The sequence below is a fragment of the Sinocyclocheilus rhinocerous genome, unplaced genomic scaffold (assembly GCF_001515625.1).
Source record: "Sinocyclocheilus rhinocerous isolate Xijiao unplaced genomic scaffold, SAMN03320098_v1.1 scaffold1600, whole genome shotgun sequence".
In the NCBI taxonomy this organism is placed as follows: Eukaryota; Metazoa; Chordata; class Actinopteri; order Cypriniformes; family Cyprinidae; genus Sinocyclocheilus; species Sinocyclocheilus rhinocerous.
In genome coordinates this window covers 1,056,344-1,079,940 of record NW_015665129.1, presented here as the reverse complement: position 1 = coordinate 1,079,940, position 23,597 = coordinate 1,056,344, and the positions used below count along the sequence as shown (strand labels likewise).

At 36.9% G+C, this 23,597-nt stretch overlaps 1 protein-coding gene across 5 annotated transcripts; it reads left to right on the top strand.

Annotated features, from left to right (window-relative positions):
- Nucleotides 1–11,934: 11,934 nt before the first annotated feature.
- foxp3b (forkhead box P3b) lies at nucleotides 11,935–22,365 on the top strand. Of its 5 annotated transcripts, none has more exons than XM_016542137.1 (13): nucleotides 11,935–11,977; nucleotides 12,164–12,203; nucleotides 16,275–16,426; nucleotides 16,768–16,876; nucleotides 17,965–18,076; nucleotides 18,153–18,257; nucleotides 18,359–18,446; nucleotides 18,659–18,733; nucleotides 18,963–19,101; nucleotides 19,715–19,791; nucleotides 21,368–21,469; nucleotides 21,852–21,973; nucleotides 22,112–22,365. In XM_016542137.1, the coding sequence occupies exons 3-13, from the start codon at nucleotides 16,277–16,279 to the stop codon at nucleotides 22,200–22,202; spliced, it is 1,170 nt and encodes a 389-aa protein (XP_016397623.1). In that variant the 5' UTR covers nucleotides 11,935–11,977; nucleotides 12,164–12,203; nucleotides 16,275–16,276; the 3' UTR covers nucleotides 22,203–22,365. The 5 variants fall into 5 exon arrangements, with proteins under 5 accessions (XP_016397623.1, XP_016397627.1, XP_016397625.1 ...); XM_016542139.1 differs by having other exon boundaries at nucleotides 11,959–11,977; nucleotides 12,164–12,223; XM_016542142.1 differs by lacking the exon at nucleotides 19,715–19,791 and adding an exon at nucleotides 21,047–21,123 and having other exon boundaries at nucleotides 11,970–12,076.
- Nucleotides 22,366–23,597: the final 1,232 nt, after the last annotated feature.

The window sequence follows — 23,597 nt, the reverse complement described above, 5'->3', positions numbered from 1 at the left end:
ACTAAAAAGGTGCTACAAAATGAATAGAAAAAAGTGCACCTTTGCACCACAGTAGATATTTTAATTGTGTCTACCATCAGTAAACAGACCAATCAATAGTCTGCTGAATGGGATAAGCAGGGCTCCTGTAAGCATCTGCTGTAACATGCTGAGGAACATCTTCTGCTTCCCCTTAGTGCCGAGCAGATCAGCTGTTTCCACCACACGCTACATGGCATGCCAGCAACTAGTATTTCATGGTAATTATTACCTCATTGTTGCTAGGCTACAACACATCACTTTTATGTGTTGAGTATAGGCATGTGGGGGCAAGGGGGTGGGGGGGCCAATGAAAGAGTTAGGGGATGGGAAATCTTTTTCAGTCTGCACTGAAGGCGACAGCAGAGCTTCAAGAAAAAGCTTTGGCGTATATATTGATAGTGACGGCTTGAACTAACTATGTAGATATATAGCATGATTAACTTCGGCCCACTTTTTACCAAATGTTTCTGGAAGTTCCACGTAACCCAGACTTTCTCATTTGCACCCACGCACAGAAAAGCCAGTCTCAGCCCCTGGTTGATGGTATTTAGACGAGGGCATGTATACTTGCCAAACAGACACGTCCCCTGCTGTGGCGTAGAACAGCCAAGCTAGCGTTATCCCGCTCTCTCAATGTGAAAGAGCATTGATCCATGAATTCAGGTGTATACCTTCACCTGCTGTGGTGCTATTGGCAGCATTTAAAGAGCCATTTGTGCTAACCCTCACCGGCTAACAGCCTCTGGTAGAGAGAAAGCTAAAAGTAGACGCCAGCTGATGACAAAGTCATCGAGTACCTTAGTCCAACAGGAAATAGAACTGCGCCGACCCATTGTTTTAGATCAGAAACACTAATTCACTTGTGTCACAGCAATTACAGCTGCTTGTTGCTAGGCTACAGGGTCCTTCTGCCTTGTGCGGTGTATGTGTATTTGTAAGCCTGAATGCAACTCAGAATTGTATGTGTTGAGGTGAGCTGAGAAGGAAAGTGTCACTCATGAGGAATAATCAGCCAGAACAGAGTCTGAAGTGAATGTTTCTGTCAGAGAGAAGATAAAATGCTACAACCTTACCATGACATCCTGTTGTAACCGGTTTACAAATTGTACCGCTTTACATCAGTAACAGGTGTTATTTGAACTGGCAGTTTCACTGTGATTCAATTTCAGAAAGGTAGTTGAATTATTGTTATTTTTCAGAAGATGTTTTCAATTGTTGCAACATTTGGGTAGAAACAGACCGATGATGACAATGTAATTATAAATATGATAAATATTAAGTCACATAACGTGCTACATGCGTGTCACCAAACCTTACCTTTATGCAAATAAAAGATGAAAGGCTCAAGGAATATGAAACTTGAACAACTGTTTCACAAGTGCTTAATGTCACATTTCTCACTTCAAAATAAGCGGTTAAGTGACCTGGTATAGGGGGAATATTAACATTTTTATGGTCCAAAGATGACAATTTGCATACGGACTGTTCCCACAGTAAATGCTAATGTGCTCGTGCTTTGTTCTGTGAAATAAATGGCTAAACAAGAATGTGGCTTATTTGGATGTGTCAGAGCTGCTACTGTCGTTCTTGTCACCTACATAAGTGAAAGTTCACCTCTCTATTTTCTCAGCTAGATAGACTCGTGGGAGACATGTACGCATTCCAAAGAGGGCGGTTGAAAGTTTCATTTTACTCAATGAAAGAGAATTTACCCTCCTATCCTCCACAATTCTTTGATAGGCCCTTAACAGTCTCTCAGATATTCAGTATGGAATGAAAGCTAGCTATATATTTTGAGCACTAACTGGTCTGCTGCAGCCTTCATGTAATCTAATGAATTTAAATGTGCCTTATGGTCTAGTATGGTAATATAGCCCCTAGAGTCAAAAGCCCTTTTAATGTTGTTTTCTCACTATATAGCACAGTACTTGCCTGAACACCCATTTATTGCTATTATTCTAGCCCATAAGTGTATTATGTGCAATGCCAAAAGGTTAGATTTGATTATAGATTGTTTTTTTTGGTAAATGTTACATATTTGTTGCTATTGTATACATTTTCAAGCAAATTACTTTATTAAATAATTGAAATAATAGTATTTGGGATTTAAAAAAAAATACAGTTAAGATAAATGGGCAAATGGGCCCAAATCACAAAGATTTATTGATGAAATTTAGGCCTAACTGTACTAATATTGTAAGATACCTATCACTCTATAAAAACAAAATAATATAAGAGTAAATAAAAGAGAGAGGTAATGACATGCAGAAAATGAATAAAAAAGAAAAGTATATTGTGATACATGTTGCCCCTATGTAAAGCCCTCCTAGACGCATTGTACATAACGGTTTAATAATATTTTATATTTACAAGATTTTAAATCAAAATAGACTTTTTTTGTCAGACTAATATTCAGTAAAATAAATATTTTTTCACACACTTAGGAGTGAACACATACACACACACACACACACACACAAACATTAGCTACATTGTACCCCATTACAGTTGTCATCCCTTGGGTTATCATTATGTTTAATTAATTATTCTGAGTCTTTAATATTTCCCTCCAGAGGTTTGGGGTGCTCTTATCTCGCATTAATAGTGAGAAGGCCTTCGATGTCGTTGGGAGGAGTCAGATGTAAAGGGAGTTGGTTGGAGGTAAAAGGCTGGATAGCAACAGCAGTGAATATCGCTACCGTGGTCTCGGTGGGAGGAGGCGACGCGGAATTCACCAACCAAACAAGCCTGAATCATTTTGACTCTCCCACACCTATCGTTTTGATACGATACAGAAAGAACAATGTGATCCCGTCGTTCGTGGTTAGCTTTTATAAAACGTTTTTTCTTTTCGTATCTCCATCATCCTCATTTACGTTGGGCTATCGGTGCGCTTGGTGAAGCGCTACACTGATATACCTACATCGTTTATTGAACTGGTGCCTGTTTTACAGCGCGTGCGTTGTCGATGGTTTTCCTTCAAACACATGAAAGAACATAAAAATAATGAATTACCTAGAACTAAAGACGTGACCCGCACAGCCAATACGAAAAAAAGTGCAAATGGCCCGTATGGACACTGAGCGCATATAGCCTACAGTCCCAGACAGTGTTACACTGATATTTCGTTATCTAACTCTCTTGGGTGCGATTCCCATCTTCTTGGATGTGCTGAGCATTGTGACCTGCATGGTTATCATTAGATATCATGAACAACTACAGCGTCTCTCCCTCTCTGTGTGTGTCTTATTCCGCGCGCGCGCTTTGCGCGTGTTTGCATGAGGGACAAATAACAAATGCATAAAACATGCCTGCATTTCACTTCAGTAGGCTACATATGCGTCATGACGAGAGTCACTGATGTTTTTTATTATTACTATTATTTATTTGTTATTATTTAAATGCTCGAGCATTTGTAGGCTATTCCCCATTTTATAGTTAATCATATGATAAACATCAAATAGGAGGTTCATAATGTGATAGAGCTCTTACCTATAATTCTCGATCTTCCTCCAGACAATGGATCTTGTCTCGATGGTAGGCCTTAACGGGAGCTTGTTGCAAATATATGAAAAAATAAAAATAAATAAAAAATAAAAACACACACAAAAAGGTGCAAATGCGTTTTATCGACCCGACACAACGCGTTCAAGGAATCGCACATGAATCCAAGATGAACCAGTACGTCCTTTATGAACAACAGAGAATGAAAAAAAAATTAATTAATGAATTAATTAATACAGGGAATGGTCACGTCTGAAAAACAGAAACAATATCTGTTTCACTGTAAAGTCTTTTGCTGAACGGTTTAAACAATATTATGCCAGAAGCTGGAATATTACACACATACGGGTTTTAAAAAACAAAAAATATCGTTTCCTCTTTTTTCGTGTGCATGTCATGTCTTCGGGTTTTCCATAAAGCTAGGCCAAGCCTTAGCAGTATATTCCCATCACACGGTGACTAAATCAAGCAGAGTTTAATACACAATTACTCTATTTCTGCTGTGTTTTGTGGTACCGTTTAATCCTGAGACACAGCGTCAGTATCATTATCTTGTGCGCAGATTTAGATGTGTAAATAACGACTTGCTTTCGGTACTGGGCTACAGGACAGGGCGCTTCTTCCCATCTTCATTTTCTGACTGGAGCCAAAGACATTTTCTCCCACGCCACACCGATACACATCTTATCTTCGACGGGAATAAATCCGCGTTATATCCATTGGCATCAGCGTTGTCCTCTCACATACTGTAGTCATTCTATGTGGAGACATGTACACAGTACATGCAAGCGCTCTATATATTTAAAATGCATAAACCTGGTACGGTCTGTGATGCAAGGCGCAAAAAAGATGGATCACACATGGCAGTCAGACCCGATTCTTTGCTCGGGAATTCGCCATGACTGTCAGCATCCCGGTGCCATCGCGGAATTAAGAATGGTAACGAAAAATGAACGAAATGAAATGGGTTCTTCTGCGATGGTGAATTGGAAACAGCGGCTCCCGTCTCTGCGCTCTACCTCAGTTTTCTCTGGATCGGATCCCTTCGGAAACGTCTCGGGATTTTTCGGCAGCCTCATTGACGCTGTTCTCCCCAACATAGTCACAGTGGTGCACTGAAGTCACATACAACCACAACTTTTAAATGGCCAGTGTTTAAAAAAAAAAACATATATCAGCATTTTTACAAATAGATGGCATTTGCACTAAAGTCACATAGACAACCACAACTTTTAAATGGCCAGTGTTTAAAAAAAACAAACATATATCAGCATATTTACAAATAGATGACATGTATATAGCCTAGCTATATCAGTAGGTCTCTCTTTTTGTAGTTTTGAATTAATTTTTCATATTTGTTTACCCTTTTGAATTGGGTGGTGGATGGAGATTGACATCAAAATAAGTAGGCTACATTTTTATTAAAAGTCCAGGCTTTACCCGTTTTCATAGCCATTATGTTGTCTTGTATTTTAGGGTTAACAATGGATAATATCCTGTCAGAAAATTAGGCTGATAATAGGCTATGTACTTTTAACTAAATATGTACTTTTTGTACATGCTACAATTTAGAGGTAAATACGATTTTATGTACCTTAGGGAACTGCCCCAGTGACAGCTTTGTCCTAATAAATTCATGCAACATTGTGGATAAGACATTTATTTATTAACTATTTTAGTTTATTAATATAGGAATATGTCAAAGTTTAAACAGAATGTGTTTACAACACTCCCGTCTCTCCTCAATGGCTTTTGGGTCTTTGGCACATTTTTGATTGAAGAGAGGAATGTTGTAAGCCAGCTCGCTCAGTAGGCCCTTGGTTTGTGAGCGTTTAATCTATCTGTAACTTCCTGGTAAAAAGGTGTTTTGTCTCTGCGTGACACAGCGATCCGCTGCGTGCCCGCATGTCTGGCCAAACAGCTGCCTGAACCGCTGGAAGCCGCAGGAACAGATGGCCTTACCCGACAAAGGAAAAGCCGACCTGAGGACACACAATCAGTCTGAAAGGAATGAAAGTACAAAACAGGCGTATTTGGTAATATTTTTAAAAGTTTATTTAAATGTAATCAGCTCAAAAATGTAGATATACAATGTAAATATTTTATCAGTCAGACTAATGCTTTCCCTTTCTGTCGGTAAGACGATTATTATGTGATGCAATCATGGTCTGAGATGTAAAGATGATTTATTGGGCTATAAAGTTAAACATTGTTACCTCATAGAACAAGTCTAAATATTCCCTTAACTATGTTGAATATTCTTGTATGTGATTATAATAATATTTTATTATGATTATTAAAATAATTTTATATATTTTTCTTAATAATCATAATATCTTATATCACTTAGCATTACTCTCAAGTAGAAAACGCTTTAATTTACTTTAAATGTTTTAATTTACTTTAAATGAATAAGGACACTAAGTGTCCACTACGCGCCCTCTAGTGGACAGAACGATAGATGCTACTGTACTTAGTTCAAACACTACTGCTTATTTCAAATTGGAGAAAGACGTCATTTTGCCATCTATGGTGTTCTTAATCACAGTAAAGACACTGATGACAATGTGGCGTGATTTTTTATTTGTTATTTGTGTGTGTGTGTGCGTGCGTGCGTGCGTGTGTGTGTGTTTGCAGTACCGCCGCTCCCTATACGCACGCAGAGTAGGCTACGCAGTTTGCGTAGGGCATCAACTCCCAGGGGGGCACTGTCCCAGTTGCGCAAAAAAAAAAAAACTTTCGTTCTGTATTAATATTAACACATACATATACATAAATAAAAATATAAAAATGAACATATCTAAATGTATAATTATAAAAAATGCATTTTACGGAGAACGTAGGCAGTAGACTAAGCACAGGTGACGCGCCATTCCCGCATCAGCGCCCGCCTCATGTTTGCGGCTGACTGATGGACAACTATGCCCGGGAAAACACATCAACAGTCAGGCACCGAGAAAAGAAAAAAAAGCCCAAGATGAAGCCCTTGCATCACTTTCAGTTTCAGGTTCGTTCATAATCCTGTGAAGCCTTTTTGGCTGTTGACATTAATAACGTGTCTTAAAGGTGGGGCAAGCGATTTTTCAAAAACGCTTTAGAAAACTGATTCGGGCCGACTAGCAAAACAAACTTGTAGCCAATCAGCAGTGAGGGGCGTGTCTACTCATGATGTGGAGGAGAGAGCTTTCAGTGCACGGGACGGACATTAGCGAACCGAGCGACAGAAAGAGAGAGATGGCTTACTAAAAAGAATTCTTAAGGCAATAAGGCAAGAAGTAGGACCCGTGAAAATATCGGAATGCTATAAACTTTCATAAGAGCACTAGACAAAGTTATTGTAGTTATGTATTGTTGCAATAAACAACTGATAAAATTAGCCACCCTTAAATGTAGTAAAGTATTAACAAATTTTGATCCAATAAATAGGGTATGATTTACTGTAAAAATAATCATCCCTCCAAAACAGAGAAAACATCTTTTACAAAGATCGAGGCTACATGTCTGTCTCCTTTAAAGTGTTTATAGTGTATATAATGAGTTGTATTTGTAGGGGTTATTATTAGCCTTTGAAATGACTTAAAATGCATTATATAAAAACAATGAGGCAATAATGATTGGTTAATTAATAATAATCATATGGTTTCATTGAACGACACTGTTAAAAATACATAATGTAACGTTAATACAAAATAAACAATTTATGTACATTACATATTATTACAAATGCCTGCAAAAGGCGCCAACGGCCTGATAATTGCTGTTGTTACACTTGCAAGACGATCAAATCCTTGTTTCACGAGTTCACACTTACATATAATGAACCGAATAAAGGTTATGCGTATTTGGCGTGCTGTCCGGGGAGAGGGCTCCGAGCTCGGTAATTACTCTCGAGCCCGGGGTACTCCCCCTGTCCGGGGAGAGGGGTCCGAGCTCGGGATTAAGCCCGGACCCAGAACGCTCCCCCCGAGTGTTCCTCCCCGTGCTGGGGTAGGAACGGGCTGAAGGTGAGGAGTCGGGGTGGTGGAGGGATGCTAAAGACAGGAGATAATGGAGGTAAGGCTGCTTTGATTATTTATAGAGGTTCTCTCTTGTGCTGATTGGATAGATGGTGTAATTACTGATGATGAACTGGCCGTGTTAATTATCTGCGCGCGCTCCTCCCGAAACTTGTTAATAAAACATCACTTAATATTGACCAAACATTTAATTCAGATATCCACTTAATCTTAAATTTTTGGCCACTTTTTCGCGATAGAAATGCGACAGCCTCTATAATTTCAAAAATTAACCATGGTTTTATCGTAGTAAAACTGCTTAATTTTCTTTTGTGTGATTTCTGAATGCTTGAGACTATAAAATCAATCAGACAACTGTATTAATAAAATCATAGCCATAGGAGGTAACTGTCTTTTTTTTGTTGTTGTTGTTAAAACTATGTTTTATTACACCGACTGCTCTTAATTTACTTATGTTTTTTTTTTAAACTAACAATAACTGTTTATTTAAAAGTGTACTCAGTAATTCTTCAGTGACTAATATATTCTGCTTCATTTAATGCAGGGTCAATGCTGAAATTTGTTACAAAAGAGGATGAAGTGGTACCGTCAAGCACTGGAGGGGGCACAACAATATAATTCTGCTTAGGGCACCCATTTGGCCAGCAAAGGCCCTGTGTGTGTGTGTGTGTGTGTGTATGATATGGTATGGTGACACTTGTGGTGTTAATGGCTGAATTAATAAAAAATAATTATTGAATAAATGTTTTGTGCTATTTTAAAAGAATGTAACAAATATAATAAGACATTTAAAATATTATTTAAAATAATATTACATTTGTTTTATACAGAATCAATTTCTATAAAAAAAATATTACCACAATTTCATATTGCTAATTTTATTGCAATGTTGTCATTTTTAAAATAGAATTTTGTCATATGACATACTTCTGAATTTAATTACCTTTTGTGATTTTATTTTTAAATAATTGCACAATGCCTGATTCCTGTTTTGTCTGTTAACACAGATGAATCCTCAATATTTACTTTCCTGTGCAAATCAATTTCTTCACCCTGAGTTCTACCTCAAAGGCCAGTTCGGGGCAAAAACTGGCTTAAAACTGTATTTAGGCTAGATGTGTTTTATAGTCTATAGAAGTGCTTCTAAAGGTTGATAATGAATTAACTTCCACTTTATCTGCATCAGCATCAGCATCCATCCCTCACCCTTAATGCAGTTCACCTGTTCAATGCAAGGCCTAGCGCAAATAACAGAATAGTCTTTAATGACTGATAAAAGTCAATAAAATATAGAAGTACAGCATGGAATTTGTTCACTGATTCTAAAGAGATTTATTTGCGATAAGTCCCTTTCCATAATTAGAAAGAGCGTTTGTCACTCGTTCCAGTGAAAGTGTTTATCTGTGCATATTTGTTGGAGTGTAAAATCGTGCGAGTGTCGATGTTGAGTGACGGGCTTTCAGCGGAAATCAGAATGCAGCTTATCAGAAATCAGAACATGTCATGTGTGACATTTGCTAACCACAAAAATAAGAATTCTCTTCAAAACAAAATTGTCGTTTGCTCTTGTGAGGACAGTCCCATTTATGTAAATTTTATTTCTTGTGTGTGTGAGTGTCTGTGTGATTGCAGCAGCCGTTTTCGTAATTGTTTGCTTTAAATGAAGCCAGTTAAGTTTAGTCATTAGTTATGATTTGGATGCGTTGATCCAGCTTTATTGCAGTGTGCCTTATTAGAATTAAATAGGTCCAAAAATTAATATTGAAACGATCACATCCTGCTATGAAAAAGCAAAAGATTGAAATATCTGCACTAAACGTGTCATAAGCAAAACCCACCTCAGAATAGTACAAAACTAACCTATGAAGATGTCCTCTGCTAGAAAGGTCACTCACTAACGGTCGGTTATTGGTGTTTATTACAGTGAAAGCTGTGGTAAGCAGAGTTTTTGGAAGCCTTGAAAACGGCGGTTTTGTTGATGAATGTGTGCCCGCTGTTAGAAATTAAGATCAAAGTTTCACATGTAAAACAAAAACACTGTGAGACCCAGTTTTCAAAATCCCAGTCAGTTTCACATTTCAACATCAGCGTTTGCACTTTGTTCAGGCCCTGGTTGGTACTTCGTGTGATAATTCTCACATATGAATATTGGGTCATGTTGTTTCAGTGGCAACACTACAATGTAGAATCAGTCTTCTACGCCTACAAACGGATCCGAATCAGCTGAATCAGAGAACACCTACAATAAGAAATACTGAGTCATACTACTTAAAACATATTACTCATATTTGTGTAAAAAAAGATAAATATCTGCTGAGGCAGATATCCAGATAACCAGAAACATACAAATGCCAGCCAAGAAAATGTCATGCTTTAAAAATAGCAGCCTTACTGCTGAAGAAAAAAAGGGTCAAACATGTTGCAGTTCTGTCCATTGCAGCTTAAAGATTTTAATGGTTAAGTCAATCAATGCACTTTGTTTAGTTGATCTTCCCCAGGGATTTTCTTCAGCTTGTTTCATTCAGTGAGAAAGTGCAACAATATTCTCACTAAGGATATTTTATACTGTGATATATTACACTGTAAAATCTAAAATCTGTTGACAAAAGCACACATCAAAGATATTAAAGGGGTTGTGCAACCCAAACTGAAAATGTTCTCATTTCTAACTCACCCTCATGTCGTTCCAAACCTTTGTGATTTTCTGTGTGAAGAGAGTTGGGTTTCAAACAACATTGCTGAATTGATTTTCATTGAATGGGCAGTTGATTTTTTAGTTTATATCTTTGTGTGTGTGTGTGTGTGTGTGTTCCACAGAAGAAAGAAAGTCATACAGGTTTGGAACAACATGAGGGTGAGTAAATGATGACAGAATTTTCATTTCTGGGGTGAATCATTCCTTTATTAAACACTCATGTCATTATGCAGTCGACTGTCTACATTATACTGTTACTGTATGTTTTTGGCTGTTGTAACCTTTGTTCTGCGTTGTGACTCTGCGTCTTATACCACATATTGTAGGAGAGAAATGACAATAAAGTAACTTTCATTTGAATGGCACAGCAGTACAGGGAACTGTTAATGCATACTTTTCTTCATATGACAAGTGATGATTTCGCCTTCACGGTTCTCACTTATTTTCCTATAAAAGTGGCACAAAATGTTACAGTGAATTTTTTCATGTAATGTACATAGAATTACCTGCATAATTTCATCATAATTTAATCATTCATTGGTTTTTATGTCATCATTTATGTAATTTCCAGGGAGCAATTGTTATTAATATTCTGGTTGCATGATAAAGATCATGAGACTTCATGATGATGATGGTTATTATTATTAGTAAAATTGTTTTTGTAATGACACAGAAACATTTTATGCAAATTCCTCCTTCAAACACATAAATCATGTAAATCATTTTACTGTATATTTAAAACAATGCACAAAAGATGTTGGAAACTTAAATGGAAACATAAACGTCTCTTAAACGTCAATGGCAAAGTAATGTTTGGGACTCCTTTAAAAATTATGCTTTTGACAAATTCACTGTTTGATGCCGTATAAGCACCTGGTCGTTGGAGCGTGTTGTTTATGAATACCCTCACTGTGTTGTTTGTGGAACATTTCTTTCTATTTCCTTTGTGATGACAGAGTATTTTCTGGGTATAAATAAGTGCTGGATACTGACTACTGGCAATGACACATTCTATGTGGGAAGGTGGCAACTTCAGGTGAGTCTTAAAATGCACTACAGCGCTGCGGAAACTATTAATTGTCCTTCAACTTAACTGATGTTTTGCATGATACAATTATTGCTCATATTTTTGAAAAACCCTTTTTTGTATTTGTCGCAGCTGGAAATAATGACCATAGATCATTTAGAATTTATATATATATATTACATAACTTTACATGATATATTATATTATATAACTTTATATATATATTTCAGAAAATCTTTAAAAAACACACTTTTCAAAAATAGTGAAATCATCAGATCCTATATTATAATTAATTTGTGAGATTTTTCTTGTAATTGTGCTTTGAACAGGTGTTTTAATTTCCATTCTAATAAGACAGTAATTATGTCATAGGCTATAAAGTAGCACAACATTCTATTAAATTATTTTTTATTATTTCTTTTCATATGTAAAAAAAGCTATGAATAATCTGTAAATAATAGTTTGTCTCTAAATCTCACAATAATATTAAAATGTAAAAAGAACATCAATTTTTTTATCCAGTTAATATTGTGCTTACGTATCCCAGTGAAACATATAAGGGGACAGAAAGACATAACCTAACATAACATTTAACATAGCATAAAGCATTTTTTAAATTGCCAGTGAACTGCAGTGGTTATGCCTTTCATCTTCCACAAGAAAACTTGCGCTCAACCTCTGCAGACTGACGTGTTAGATGGTCTTTAGTCTTAAGTATGTCCTTTGCTATTCACGGAAGAATAATATTGCTGCATGTGTTCTTTGACCTTTGATATAAATTGAAGATTCTAACATTGCATTCATTCCTTTGATGTGAGATTTTAGATTGTGAGATTTTAGATTTTTTTCAGATTGTCATTTTTATCCTATAAAGATCCTTTCACTCTCGTTTTTATACAGAACAGCACAGGAAGACAACGACTGACTACAAAGGCGCAAGGTACAGAACGCTGCATCTTGGTATATATTTACTTACAGTACTTGTTTCTGAAATGTGCTTGATTTAATACTGTCTGTCATTTAATGACAACTTTGATGACAAAGTATTTCATGCAGGCCTTAGATGAGACAGCTGTGGATTATGGTATTTCCAAATGATCAAAAATCTGTATGGATACTCAAATCTGAATTCACATCACCGCATGCACATGAGATGTATGCTGGGACATATTTGCTTGTGAAAATGTTAATTTGGTGTTAATGAACAGTATAAAGTATAGGAATATTATCAATTTTTTTTGTTTGAACACTTGCTTTGCATTGCTAAATAATATTTGAACTTTGTTGTAAAGCAAATTATTATACATTATGATACAATGATACAAGTGTTATTACTGAAATTATTTACTGTTTATCTTTATTGCATGTACGCCTATACTCAAACATCGGAAATATAAGAGTGGGAGGATAAAAGAGATAAATTTATGGTCACTGTGAGTCATTTTGTTTGTTTTTTTCTCAAATCTTTGCGACATCCTGATTTTACAAAGACTGACAAAGTTCAGTTTTTCAACTTTCATGTGGTAGAGATGGAATGGAAAGTAGCTGACAAATATTAATGCCTATATGTAGTTTCACTTAGATTCTGTCTTGTGAGACAGGTAAAAACTGCATGTATGTGAAAAGAGGGAAAATAATCAAGCGTGAGTAATATTCCATCGCTGAATGGTGTGAACCTGGAAGCAAAACTACATACAGAGTGACAGACACTCCACACATTGTCTAGAAAAGCGAATGGAATATTAATGAGAGCATTGGAATTGTTCTTGTTTTTATTCTTAATAGACGAAAACCAAATTAAAAATGCTTTTAGAGAATTTTCACAGAACTTTTCACGTTTGCTTGCATTTGATGTTTGTTTAAAGTGCAGAGGAGTGCATGAAAACATCCTTTTGTTGTTATAGATGCTCTGATCTCAACTCAGGCTCAATAACATCACCGACCGCATTCTATCGCTGTTTTATATCCCTTATCCTGTTCCTGGCTTGCTTCTTTCGTGCATGTTTTTGCAAAATGCAAAGTGTGTGTCTGTGGTTTCCTGAGAGGTGGGAGAGGTTTGTGTCTCGTATGACAGATAGATGTCACGCATGTTTTGGGTTTGCATTCAAGCAACACTCGTGTTGCCTTTTTCTGGGGACTTGACATGCATTCCTTACATGCATGCCAAATTTCATGTAATTATACCAGCTCCATCCTTCTGTTCCCTCTTGGTTTTCTGTGAGATGCCAGTATTTCTTTTGCCTTCTCTATAGTATGCATAGTATATATAAGTGTTGTCATTTTTGCACACATTTCCAACAAATGTAACTAATTTATGTCAGGTGAACACATTCATGAAGGTAGTGAAGGAGTCTGTGGACTGATACTTAATGAAAAAAATAAATTTCAAACTATAGGGTAAGAGGTAGGAAGAGCAATCTGTATTTACCTTAAACTGTAACATATTTAGAAATAAGTTTAAAGCACAATTTGTGCTTTGAACTTATATAGTTATAGTTATAGTTATAAACTTATAATAGTTTTAACACAATTTGCCACACCACAAACTGTCAAACACATCTTACCAGCAAACATACACTCGTTTTCATCCTTCTCTTCACTCTCTGAGGCAGAAGTCTCTAAACTCATCCTTTCCAATCATCCTACTACTTGTCCGCTTGATCCTATTCCATCTCATCTCCTTCAAGCCATTTCTCCTGCCGTTGTACCTGCACTCACTCACATCGTTAACACATCCCTTCACACTGGTGTTTTTCCCTCAACATTAACCAGGCTCGTATAACCCCACTTCTTAAGAAACCCACTCTTAACCCAACTCTTCTAGAGGACTACAGACTGATTTCCCTTTCACCTTTCATTGCAAAAACACTTGAACAAGCTGTGTTCAACCAAGTCTCAGCCTTTCTCACACAGAACAACCTCATGGACAGCAATCAATCTGGCTTCAGAAGTGGACATTCGACCGAGACTGCCTTGCTTTCAGTTGTTGAAGCCCCTACCAGTAGCTGCTTGCATTAAATTCAAGGCATTAATGTTTGCCTACAAAACCACCACTGGCTCTGCACCCATTTACCTAAATTCATTACTTCAGAGTTATGTGCCTTCTAGAAGCTTGCGTTCTGCAAGTGAATGACGTATTATTGTGCCATCTCACAAAATCACTTTCACTGACTTTTTCATTAACTGTTCCCTCCTGGTGGAATGACCTGCCCAACTCAATCCGAGCAGCTCCTTCCTTAACCATCTTCAAGAAACGACTAAAAACACATCTGTTCCACCTTTATTTGACCCTCTAACTCTAGCACTTTCTATTCTATTTTAATTCTACTTTATCTATATTTATCTTCTTTTTTGATTTTTTATTTAAAAAAAAACAAAAAAAAACAAACAAACACTAGCTTTCTATTTTTTCTATTCTATCTACTTGTTTTTCTTTGTGTGTTTGTGTATAATATATATATGCATGTGTGTGTGTGTGTATGTATATGTATGTATGTATGTGTATGTGTGTGTGTATATATGTATATATGTTACCCTACTACTGGGGGTAAGAAGGGGTAAACTTTTACAGAATGTATAAATTACATTTGATATCATTTCTTAATAATATTCAACATGTCATTAATGTAAAATACTTCATTAAATATTCTACTTAAAATATATATTTTTTATATACCCATTTGCATTTTTTATATTGTGTGTGTGTGTGTGTGTGTGTGTATACATATATATATATATATATATATATATGAAGAGTTCAGATGCAAAAGCCTCTAAATGCCGTTTGAAATTTTCTTCTAAAATTAGTGTTTTTATCAGGCTCCTATGTTTAGGATATAGGTTCCTTTCTTTGCCATTACAGTGAAATAGCTGAACATAAACAAAGGTGTACAATATTGTACTCCACAAATCAAAAAGCATTCATGTGACTATAGATCCCTCATTTAAAAAAAAAATAAAGAAAATGTGTTTTTCAAGACTCTGCCACGCCCCCCTAAAACGGCTCGTTCTAACACGCCCCCACATATCTACCTCACTATGTGGAAATATTAGCATAATGCCGCCCAAATGTGCATGCAAAGAAAGAAGGCGTGGTTTCAGTAACAGCAGTTAGTGTTGAAGCAGCCATGTCAGGGAGACGCTGTGTGTTTCTAGGCGAAAGCAAAAGCACTTTATTTGGCCTTCCGAAAGTAGATGCATTTAGGAATCTTTAAGATTACTTACAACAGAACAGCAATGCATTTTATGGACGACCGTTTCGTGAACCTAGGAGAGGAGGTAATTCTGACTTTGCTGTGACAATCTGGCGCTTCTGAATCAGCTACTGTTTTGTTATTAGTTTAAGTATTTGCTATTGACTGTTCAAATGCGGAGTTTTGCGCATCAGGTGTGTGTGTGTGTGTGCGCGCGCGCGAGCATGTGTGTGTGTGTGAGAGAGAGAGAGAGCCAGAGAGAGAGAGCGCGAGAGAGAGAGAGAGCGAGAGAGAGCAGGGGGTCACATCACAAACACATACCAGCTTCATCACTGTGTCTGTCACACGACTCTGTTCCCCTTTCGGGCTCTGTCTTTACATTTATTTTGAAAGATGAAGCGCGCGATTATGGTAAGGGGCGTTACATTTCCGACGAGTACTTGCGGTGTTCGGCCAATCACAATGCACTGGGTCAGCTGGCCAATCAGAGCAGACTGCACTTGTCGGAAGGAGGGACTTTGTAGAAAACGAAGCGTTTGAGAGAGGCGGGGCATAGAGGACCTACAATAATGTACAGTATTTGAAAAATAATGTGTTTTTTGAACATTAAAGCATGTCAACATATTCTGTTACACCAAATACACAAAATAATGATCTTTAAAAAAGCATCATATGACCCCTTTAAGAAGCTAACATTCAGTTAAATGTTTCATTGTCTCTCCCACAGTATGCATTATGTCAAATTAAAATGTAATGTGTAAATATGTAACTCTGTACATCAATCTGCAGTTTTTCAAACAAGTCAAACTTGACTTCAGGAATGCCTCAGTCTGAGAGAGAGAGTGACAAAACTCGGAGAGAAAATGAACGACAGCCAGCACTAAAAGAAGAGCGTGACGCATCTCCCTCTCTGTTAAACGAATCCTTTTCACCCCAGCGCGTGGAACATCTTTCTTCTGGAGTGCGTTCTGTGAGTGAGCTTCATTCTGTGGTACTTTCTGTAACGATGCCTTAAAAAATGACATCCCTTTGTAGGTTGTTTGCATAAAATACACTGACTGCATTTTCTGAAGATTCCAAATTATTTTATGTATAGAAGTCTTTTGTCTAATAAAATTCTTAATTTTCTTGCTATGTGAACTGCATTATATTTCTGATATATTACAAATATATACATATCAATTTTATTTGTTCTTAATGTTTGTAATTTTTTTTCTCATCCTCAATGCCAGATACATTAATAAACTCTAGTACAAATGTGGTGAATGGTCTTTATTGTGTTGGCCCGATTCTCTGTGTGTTTGTGTGCAGAGAGCTGCTGATGAGGAACGGATGCAGTTTCTTCAGCTGGTGTTTCAGAATTCTCCGGCTGGCCCGATCAGGCCGTCTGTACTTCGCTCTACAGCTCTCCTGCTTCAGGGTTTGTGTTCCAATGAATTATTCAAACTCCACATTTTTCCTTGCCATAGTCAAAGTGGTGAAATCCTCAGAGATGTCATTATATTCCGTATATGTACACGTTATGATGAGCAAAGGCATTTTAAAACACAAAAACTGCTATTGCATATAACTTATTCAATCTAAGTGTTTCAATTCAAAAGGTTTCAAAAAAATAAAACAAAACAAACTCTGTCTGAAGGATGTGCTGTTTAACAATGTAGATATATTGTATATAATACTGTTGTGGTTATATGTTTACTTACACAATCTGCAAAATGTTAATAATTTTAATTTTTCCGAAAAAGAGTGATCATTAAAATTCCAGGTTATTTTTTATTTAATACTAAGTGAATAATGCTAACCACACAAATAAATCTGCAAACAACAACAATGGTTATTAATTATTATTCATTTGTAATATTTTGCAGATTCTGCAGGGGGTACTGTATGTAAATGTTTGACCACTACTAGCAATATGAATATTTTAATTGGCTAACTGCAGTGTAATATTCATAATATTTATATGTTATTTTGGTAACACTTTACTTAAAGCCTTTATTTATAATGCATTATAAAGGGTTATTAAAGGGTATAATGCATTATAATTATTCGTTATGTGCATTGTAATACATTATAACTTGTCGTAAATAATTATAACTGAATTTAAAAGGCGTAGTGTAGCAATCAATTGATAAGTGTTATAATGTATTAACTGTGGTTACAATTATTCATGAGATTGTACAATGCATTATAAGGTGTATTACAAGGCATAATTAATGCATTAAAACTACTTTTATAATGCATTATACATAAAGGTTTTAAAAGTGTTACCGTACTTTTATATAGTATATTATATATTTAGAGAAATACTATATTTACTATCAAATTAATATAATAATTATATATAAACACATACATACACACATACAATTTAATTTAAATGAGATACTTTAAAAAATATATTTATTTATATATTATATACATGTATTTATATAGTATATTTTACTAATTTAAAAACAATGTAATATAATAACTGGAAAGTGTGCACTGTTTTGCCGTATTCTTTAGCAAATGAGAGCCACCAAACAACCATGAACAGAAGAAAAAACACAGGTCACAGTGAAGCTGTTGCTGGATCAAGCCAGCACAGGAAACAATCTCCCAGCTTTCATTCTCACAGGTAATTATCACTGAAAAAAAAAGTTCATCAGTGTTCATCAATACGAATCTTGATGTCCCTCATGTGTCCTCCTCAGCCCCGTCGAGTCAGAAATCCAGAGACCCAGCTCTCTTTTTGTAAACGGACAATGTCGCTGGCCAGGCTGTGACAGAGTCTTTGAAGGCTATACTCATTTTCTGAGGTAAGTTTTTCACTATCTAAAGTAACATCAGCAAGCCTTCCTTGTTGGAATCAATCATTTTCAAACTTTAGAAAACACCTTTTGATTCCCAACCCATCTAGACATCTAAACCGAGACCACAGCACAGATGAGAAAACGATTGCACAGTGGCGAGTTCAGCAAGACCTGGTACGCCACATGGAGAATCAGGTACAGCAGCGATACAATCTCTTACAGACAGCACACACAAGTCACGCTTTGCATCATTGATCATCATCAGTTATCATGAATGAGGCACAAGAAAGTGAATCATGGTTTCATTGGTTTTGAGTCATTCAGTGTGAACCCAAAAGAATCAAACGTCTTGGTAAAAGTGGTTTGAGAACCCACTGACTCTAACGTGCTATATGTGATGATTTCAGCTCATTCAGGAGAAGCAGAAACTTCACGCCATGCAGCTTCACCTTCAGCTGTTTGAATGCATCTCGACACGTACCGTAAGACTCTTCAGGATACACTTTGACACTGCCAGAAGTTTCGTGAGAGCGTTTAGAAATAACGATTCTCACAGTGAACACGTCATTTCCTTTTTGTGATTTCATAAAACATCAGTAAATTTATAGAAAGTGCAGATCAAGCCTTCACATCTCAAGATGTCTACGGGAAACCATATCTGTGCTCAATATCGCTCTCATATGTAGGACTGACTTGTGTGTTTCCATTCAGGGAGCTGCTACAGGCTGGTGGAGGCCGCTGGCACTAAAGTTTCCCCCGTTGGGGGAGCCAGATAGCAGGACAGAGAGAGCTAGTGTAGCGCCGGTACGACAGGAACCCTGGCACATACCCCCACCACACCTGCTGCCAGGTAAAACCTGCTAAAATACAAAATACACATCTTACCGTGCCTCTAAACACACACATCCTAGCTGAGAAGTGTCATTAAACTAGAAAGATCCAATCAAGTGGAACTGAAATGCAGATGCTGAAGGCATTGAAAAATATGAATAAAGGTCACCATCTATACCGCTGTTTACAGTGTGAAGGTCACACTTATCTTATGCTTACTTCCTTTCTCTTTATGTGTTTATGTTGTTGGCCAGATAGTTGAAAGTTGGTGGTCTACCACTATGACTACAGTTGAAGTTGTGAGATTGCTTGCTTCCTGTTGCCACACTTGGCATGGAGACCACAAAGGAAGCCTAAGATCTGGACCAAATGTAGTTCAGACGCTCTCAGCTGGAGTTTTGCTCATAAGCCGTCTATTATAAAACCTCGATTTTGCATTTGCTAGATGCATTGTGCAAGAATATTATCGAAAATGACTGACTCATAGCGTTACCCGGCTGTATGTTTTGCACTTGCAGCAAAACACATAGCGACATACTTAAAGCACAATGCACATATGAGTGTTTGCGGTCAATTTCCAAGAATTATTGTACAATGTTTTGCTTAGTAATTTGGCTTTCTGGCAATTACAGATTTTGTTAGCAGTGTTGATTACTACAAATATGCTAACTTGCGACCTCCATATACATATGCTTTCTTAATCAGATGGGTAAGTAAATAAATTATGTTTGCCTTCACAAGTCACGCTTTGCATCATTGATCATCATCAGTTATCATGAATGAGGCACAAGAAAGTGAATCATGGTTTCATTGGTTTTGAGTCATTGAGTGTGAACCCAAAAGAATCAAACGTCTTGGTAACAGTGGTTTGAAAACCCACTGGCTCTAACAAGCTATATGTGATGATTTCAGCTCATTCAGGAGAAGCAGAAACTTCACGCCATGCAACTTCACCTTCATCTGTTTGAATGCATCTCGACGCGTACCGTAAGACTCTTCAGAATACTCTGACACTGCCACAAGTTTCATGAGAGCGTCTAGATATAGCGATTCTCACAGTGAACACGACATTTCCTTTTTGTGACTTCATGAAACGTCAGTAAATTTATAGAAAGTGCAGATGAACAAGTCGTATCTTAAGACGTCTACGGAAAACCATATCTGTGCTCAATATCGCTCTCATATGTAGGTGTGTTCTCTTGTGTGTTCTCATTCAGGGAGTTGCTACAGGCTGGTGGAGGCCGCTGGCACAAAATTTGCCCCGGGTGGGGGAGCCAAATGGCAAGACAGAAAGAGCTAGTGAAGCACCAGTACGACAGGAACCCTGGCACATACCCCTACCACACCTGCTGCCAGGTAAAACCTGCTTAAATCCAAAATACACATCTTGCTGTGCCCCTAACCACACACAATCTAGCTAAGAAGTGTCATTAGAAAAATCCAATCAAGTGAAACTGAAATGCAGACGCTGAAGTGGTTGGAAAATATACAGATTAATAAAGGTCAAAATCTACTGCTGTTTACAGTGTGAATCTTATTCTTACTTCCTTTCGCTTTATGAGTTTATGTTGTTGGCCAGACAGTAGAAAGTTGGTGGTCTACCACTATGACTACAGTTGAAGCTGTGAGATTGCTTGTTTCCTGTTGCCACACTTGGCATGCCAGCAGACCACAAAGGAAGCCTAAGGCCTGGAGCAAATGTAGCTCAGACGTACTCAGCTGGAGTTTTTCTCATAGGCCGTCTATTATAAAACCTTAATTCTGCATTTGCTAGATGTATTGCGCAAGTATATTATCGAAAATGACTGACTCATAGCCGTTACACGGCTGTACGTTTTGCACTTGCAGCAAAACTCATAGCGACATACTTAAGGCACAATGCACATATGAGGGTTTGTGATCAATTACCAAAAATATTGTGCAATGTTTTGCTTCTTAGTAATTTGGTTTTCTGGCAATTACAGATTTTGTCAGCAGTGTTGAATACTACAAATATGCCAATATACGACCTCCATATACATATGCTTTCTTAATCAGATGGGTAAGTACACATCTTTTGTTTGCCTTTATTGTATATATAGTATATCATATTTGATACATATTTTATTATATTTAATACATATTATATATATATATATATACATATTAATTATTATATATTTATTTTTAATACATTTTGCTGATGCTCACTCTGAATTTTAAATAAATCCTTGTATTTTTCAAATAAAAAATATGTAATATATAAATAAATATATATATATATAATTAATCATTGATTCCTACAGTCAATCCTGGAAGCCCCAGACAAACAGCGGACGCTAAACGAAATTTACAACTGGTTCACAAGAATGTTCTTCTATTTCCGTCATAATTCTCCTACATGGAAGGTACTATACATGCTGACACTGCCAACTAACCATCGTTTCCAGATCTGAGACAGCCCCATTTCAGTTCAGTTCAAAACTCAATTATCAATAATATTTGTAATCATATTGTTTGAGACTGAGAGGTTTGCTTGTGTGTCTGATTTAATGCCATAGAAATTAGCTTAATTAAAACAAAAAAGCTCCAGTCTTGAGCAGGTTTATTTCTGAGGTCCTGAGATTGGCCTGACATTAGCGCAAAACACTTTGGGACATTATATTAATGTCCACATGGTGCCGCTGTTGGCATAAAATCATGCTGAATAATCTCACTGAACGCCATAGGCCTGTTTCATATGAATAGAAATTATATTCTCTGGTTACAACTGTTTCAATCTTTTCTCAGAATGCTGTGCGACACAATCTTAGTCTCCACAAATGCTTTGTGCGGGTGGACGGGAGGACAGGGGCGGTGTGGACAGTGGACGAGGAAGAGTTTCAGAAGAGAAAAGGGCAGAAAATCCACAGGTCCTCATGTTGTTCCCTCATCCTTAGATAAATTACACACACAATGAGATGTTCAAGATTATAAAAATATGAATTAAATTCACAAAATATGCTCATTGTTTTTAAAAGTCACGTAACGTCTCATATGTTGGTTTACAGGGACTACACTTTCAAATGGCTGACACCCTTCTCCCATTGCCCATCCCATGGAGCCTCAGATGTATCAATAAAAGCCACAAATTCTCAGTAAAACATTTACCAAATGTTTAGTGTAGTATGCAGAAAAATGAGGTTCAACTATAGATTGTAGAGTTTTAGGTATGATCCTTTAGGATAGGATAGTAGTTAATATAAATTTTGCATCTCTATCCAGTAGCCCCTCACTGCAGAACACAAGATCCAGGGGGCGTGGTTGGATCCACATCTAGGGGGTGGAGATGGGTAGGTTTAGGGGTGGAGATGGGTGGGTTTAGGGATCAGGGGGTGGAGACAGGTAGGTTTAGGTGTATGTAAGGTGGGAGGAGTTGGATCTGGATCCAACCACGCCTCCTGGATCTTGTGTTCTGCACTGAGGACCATCTCTCTCTATCTGTCTTCCTTAAAATATGACATTACTGTCTTGTTTTATGTAATTGTATGTATGTAATGTATGTCTAAGAAAGTACATAACCATTTAGTCTATATATGTAAATGAATGTAAAAAAAAAATTCCGTTTAACATTTTATGTGTTGTAGGCTACAATATGTGGTTAAAATTATTTAAAAAATGAAATACAACAGCAGTAACATATTAGAATATTCAAAATTATTCAGAATTTCACATTGACAGACCAAACTCCAAGCCGTTTGCATCGCACGGTGCGCAGCACCTGATGGATGCGTTCGTTATTCAGAAGGCAGGACCCGCTTTGAAACTGCAACATTAATTGGTTTAATTGCAGATGAGTGACAATTCAACTATATCCAATGAACAATGAGGCTAGAATTTGCTGCCCGTCTTGACTGGTGGACTAGCATATAGGCAGGGCTCGAATTGAGGGGGGATGGCATCCCCCTGGTGGAAAAAAAATGACAAAAAGCATCCCCTCTGTGAAACCACCATCCCCTTTAGATTAATAATGTGTATTATGTAAAACTTATCGTGCAAATTAAATGTTACAATTCTCTACTTATAAGGCCAATCAGAACTCACTACTGTAACAAGCTGCGCACAAACTGAAGCAAGTTTCCGTCATTTTTGAATGATTCAATAACTAATTTATTAAAACAGGGACTTGCTGCCACCTACTGGCGGTTTTATTGTCATCTTTATTTATCCATGACAGTCCTAAACCAGCCAAGGTGCCAGCACAAAAACACATTTATCAAAATATTGTTTAATTAGCAGTATTGACCAAAATTCCCCCATTTCAGGCCCCAGAAGGGAAAAAAAGCTTAAAAATAATAGTTTGTTTAATAACGCTAATTTTTCATTAAATAAAAACCTTTTTAGACAAATTTTGTAATCATTGTGTAAAAATAGCTACGGGATAAACCCCAACACCATCCCCCCTGAAATTTGTTTACAATTCGACCACTCCTTACACTGTAACTACACGTAACAAGAGGGTAACAAGGGATCACTTTAAATTACAGCCCGCGGATG